The sequence below is a fragment of the Asparagus officinalis genome, chromosome 4, assembly GCF_001876935.1.
Source record: "Asparagus officinalis chromosome 4, Aspof.V1, whole genome shotgun sequence".
NCBI lineage: Eukaryota > Viridiplantae > Streptophyta > Magnoliopsida > Asparagales > Asparagaceae > Asparagus > Asparagus officinalis.
The window spans coordinates 141,697,367-141,701,546 of NC_033797.1; the positions used below are offsets into that span (position 1 = coordinate 141,697,367).

Sequence of the window (4,180 nt, forward strand, 5' to 3'; positions counted from 1 at the left end):
CTAACCCTTAAATTATGTTGTTTAGTTTTGGCTTCATTGCATTTAAATATCCTGTACTTTACACTTTTTCCCTTTTTTCTTTTTTTGAAACTAAAAACAGGGTGAGAAACCCTCTTCAAATATGTATATAATAGAGAGAAAGAGGTACATTTATTTTTGGCAACACTTATATACCATAGTGTTTTTAAATTTATCTTTTAATACTCTCATGTTATTGAAACACGAGAATTTTTTCCTGAAAAATTCTCGTGTGATACTCACATGCTGACTTTAGAACATTTTGATCTTAATATTTATTAATTTCCTACCAAACCTATCAAAATTCTATTTTAAAATAGAATTTGGGCATTATGTTTAAAATACAATTATTGTAGTTTTAACTATAAATTTAACAAAATAAAGGGTCAAACGTTTTATAATTGGCACGCTAAGTGTTGCATGAGGATTGAATTCTCCACGTTTGCATAATTTACGGTATTACAAATTTACAATGCAAGGTTTAAAAAAGTTCAGGGTATATAAGTGCCGTCACGAACAATTGAGGGCATATAAGTACTAAGTAGGGGAAGTTACAGGCTATTTAAATGCAATTAAGCCTAGTAAATATTAGGAAAATGCTAGAGGCACACCCCCAACCACACCCCCAACAACAAATACAACAGTAATCTACATGAAAAATTAGAAAAAATGAACAATTTTGGGCACCAAATGAAATTGTTACTATTAAGTTTGTTTCTAATCATCGAAATCTAAATACATTCTGTAAGCACTCCTATCTGAAGAATAATAGCATTCAATGAGTTCGTCAACTTGGAAACCCAGCTTGTTGTAAAGGGAAACCGCAGGAGTTCTTGTAGGATCGACATGAAGGCAAACCCGTTGGATTTTCCTCGTTCTACATTTTTGAATTGCAGCTCTCAGCAAAGCCTCTCCATAACCATGCTTTCTGTGATTTTCCTTCACTGTACGAGAGAAAATAAGTTGTCATTATCGTAACCTCGGAAACGTTACAGAAATTTAGTTCCTAACTCAAGCTAGTGGGTACTTGAAAAAGAAAATTACATGTGAGCACAGAAATCTACCCCAAGCACCAAACATTATTTAGAACAGAAAAAAAATCCTAGAAGACGGCCAAGAGTAGATTACATCAATAATTTGATTTTGAGGAGTAATGGAATACGAGTTTCATAATAGTAGAGTGATCAAAATTCTAAGTTGCATGGAAACGGGTACGGGTGCTAGTATGGGTACAGGACATGGCAAATTTGTGAAATATAGGGTACGGGGACACAGCTACATGTGTATGGAAAATAATAATTTACTTGAGATCATTGTTATTTTGCAATGCATGTGCTATTTGAATTTAGATTCCTATCATATTTTAAGTTTCTTTTATAATGTTGGATTTATAAAATGGAAACTACTCATATTTTAACAGATACTTAAACCGCCCTTTTAAATTATAGTTTTTAACTTAGATATGTGCTGAAACAAACCCGACCGATGTCTAACGAGTTTTAAGAAATGAACACAAGGTTTAGGATATATGTCCAAGAAGTGTATCACAAGTATTATAAATTAAAACATATATCATACAATTGAGTATGTGTCTGAAAATAAATTTATGCATATATCCAAGGAGTGCCCACGAGTTCGCGTACGTGTACGTGTTGAATACATGTCAGGTACCGGTATGGCTTCATGGTAGAAGTACCCGCATAGCATTGGACTAAATGCATGGTTATCTTAATTGAAACATGTCAAGAGGATGTCTCCTCCCCTTGTGTGGCTCCATAAAGAGTCACTGGAACCCGTCCAGCTACCTCATGACAATTAAGAGAAAAGATATAGGAGGCTACAAGGAGAAGTATATCTACCTTTACACCTAACCTGATTACTTTTATCTTTCAAGAGCCAAATAATGAGCTTCAATGAAAATAGCCCAATCACATTTATGTAAGTCATCAAGAGTGGGTATGCCTTATTATAGCCTCATGCTCTATGGATAAAAATCAATTTTAGGATCTTGTCCCTTTACTTAAATGGAGTAGAACCTGTTCGAATCAAACATGTTTTCAAAATTAAAAGAGAACTAAGAGCAATTTGAAGATTCATAAAGCCCAATCCTAGCAAAAGGTTTCACTCGAGATAGGGAATTGATTATAGAGAGACCTTCTCTCCAATTAATTTGTACGATTTTACGTCAAGCGCATACGAAAATGGCTTTCTTGAGTGGAGATCTTCAATACGATGTTCACATGGAATCACCTCAAGCATTGTCTGTGCAAGGAAAAGGCCATTCATGCTCAATATTAGGTGAATATAGTCATGCATTCGACTATGGATTTCGACGAATCGCAGTGAGTCGACACCGTGCATTCAAGTCAAAATAAGATCCTTACGTCCATAGTTCAGACTATGAATCGCAGAGGAGGTGCACATTAGCAAACATAAACAGAGACGAGGCAGAAAACTATTGTTGTGATGCACATGATCAATCAGAGCCGAGATTATCAGGAGAGTTATAAAAGGACCCCAACTGAAGAATGTAGCCTCGAACAATGCACACCGTAGCACACTAAGCAGGGCTTAAGTCTACATACAAACTCCGTTGATGTTATTATGGGATGAAGCATGAGCACTCCATAAAAATGCAGAAAACGCAAGCAATAAAAATAAATTCGAAATTATTATACAGCACACAACAAAAGCTCAATTAAGCATGTCATATTGCCATCAACAAGAAAATGGGTCAAAATAAATTACTCTAGTCACCAATTTCCACTCAATTAATTTGGGAACAAGCTATCACGAACCCATGTAACAAAACAATCATCTTTCGCCCAAAAACAGACCCAAAAAAAAAACAATTTTTTTTAAAAAAAAATCTCACCTGCAAGTTTGGCGATGGATGCGCATAAAGAAGAGACCCAGGAGTACATAACGTACCCAACGACCTCCTCTTGTCCTCCGCCTTCACCTTTTCCCAGTTTAGCATAAATCAATCCGCAGTTCTTCTTCCTCAATTCCTCGTGAAATGAACCCGACAGAGATTCGTGCTTCGGGAAAATCTTCTTCTCCAATCTCACCACCTCCTCTATCGCTTCTGGGCATTTGCGAGGATCTAGCTCTTGGATTACAGCCGCCATTTTCCACCGTCTGCAGGAGTCTCAGCGCGTTCTAATGGACAGTGTCGGGTTTCGGGTCTGACCCAACTAGACCCGATTCATTTTGGTCATACCTAGCACAATCTATTATTATCTAGGACAAATTTTCAAAACCGACTCATTTGGGTTTTTAATTACAAAAAACGACCTATTTTAATTTTAATTATAAAAACCGACCTAGTTGATTGAAACTAGGTCGGTTTTTAAAAAAAAATTTCCCAAACTTCACGGGAGTTCAACTCCCGTGAAGTTTTGTTATGAGAAAAAACTTCACGGGAGTTCAACTCCCGTGAAGTTTCCCGAAAAAATTTAAAAAAACCGACCTGTTTTCAGCCCCTGGCTGAAAACAGGTCGGTTTTTGTAAATATTTTCAAAACCGGTCGTTTTTTACAATTAAAAACCCAAATAGGTCGGTTTTGAAAATTTGTCCTTATTATCTATCTACTCTTCTGTCTATACTTAAAAAGGAAAACCCAAAAATTACTGTTTATGCTATAGTAAGTACATTGTTCGATAAATTACTGTAGTCCAAATTTATTTTGAAATTAGTCCCTCTAATCATTGAGATTGTTGTTAAGTCCCCCGGCTCTTATAAGTTAATTCGATAATTTGAGGGATAAATTTTAAAGAGAAATTGGTAGAAAGGCAAAATATTGACATGTGTTATATCATAAATATTCATATGTAACTTATTATATCAAAAGATGACACGTGGATACGTAATCTTATGTTCACCGAATCATCATCAAATTAAAACTATCCATAATTAGAAATTTGTAAAATAATCAAATATTTTGTAATATTTATCAGATTGTAGCTATCCATAACTAACAAAAATCTTATAATCATATCTCTCCTTTATATAAAATGAGAAATTGGTGGTTTTTCTAAAGGCATAAAAAACATGAGAAGATTATATTTGGACACCTAATTCTATATTCATCTAAGAATTTTTATCAAATTAAATCTATCCATACGTAGAAAATTCAAAATTCAATAATTTTAATCAAATA

General features: G+C 34.6%; 1 protein-coding gene across 1 annotated transcript; it reads right to left on the reverse strand.

Annotated features, from left to right (window-relative positions):
• LOC109836200 (putative ribosomal-protein-alanine acetyltransferase) lies at positions 563 to 3,166 on the reverse strand. The gene is made up of 2 exons (XM_020404070.1): positions 2,894 to 3,166; positions 563 to 962 (listed from the first exon to the last, which is right to left on the reverse strand). The coding sequence occupies exons 1-2, from the start codon at positions 3,147 to 3,149 to the stop codon at positions 736 to 738; spliced, it is 483 nt and encodes a 160-aa protein (XP_020259659.1). The 5' UTR covers positions 3,150 to 3,166; the 3' UTR covers positions 563 to 735.

What these genes read in the sequence shown, in the direction of transcription:
- LOC109836200 (XM_020404070.1), bottom strand. Translation starts at nt 3,149, where the DNA reads ATGGCGGCTGTAATCCAAGAGCTAGATCCTCGCAAATGCCCAGAAGCG. An exon ending in ATCCATCGCCAAACTTGCAG is followed by an intron (nt 963 to 2,893) that starts GTGAGATTTTTT and finishes TCTCTCGTACAG; the next exon opens with TGAAGGAAAATCACAGAAAG.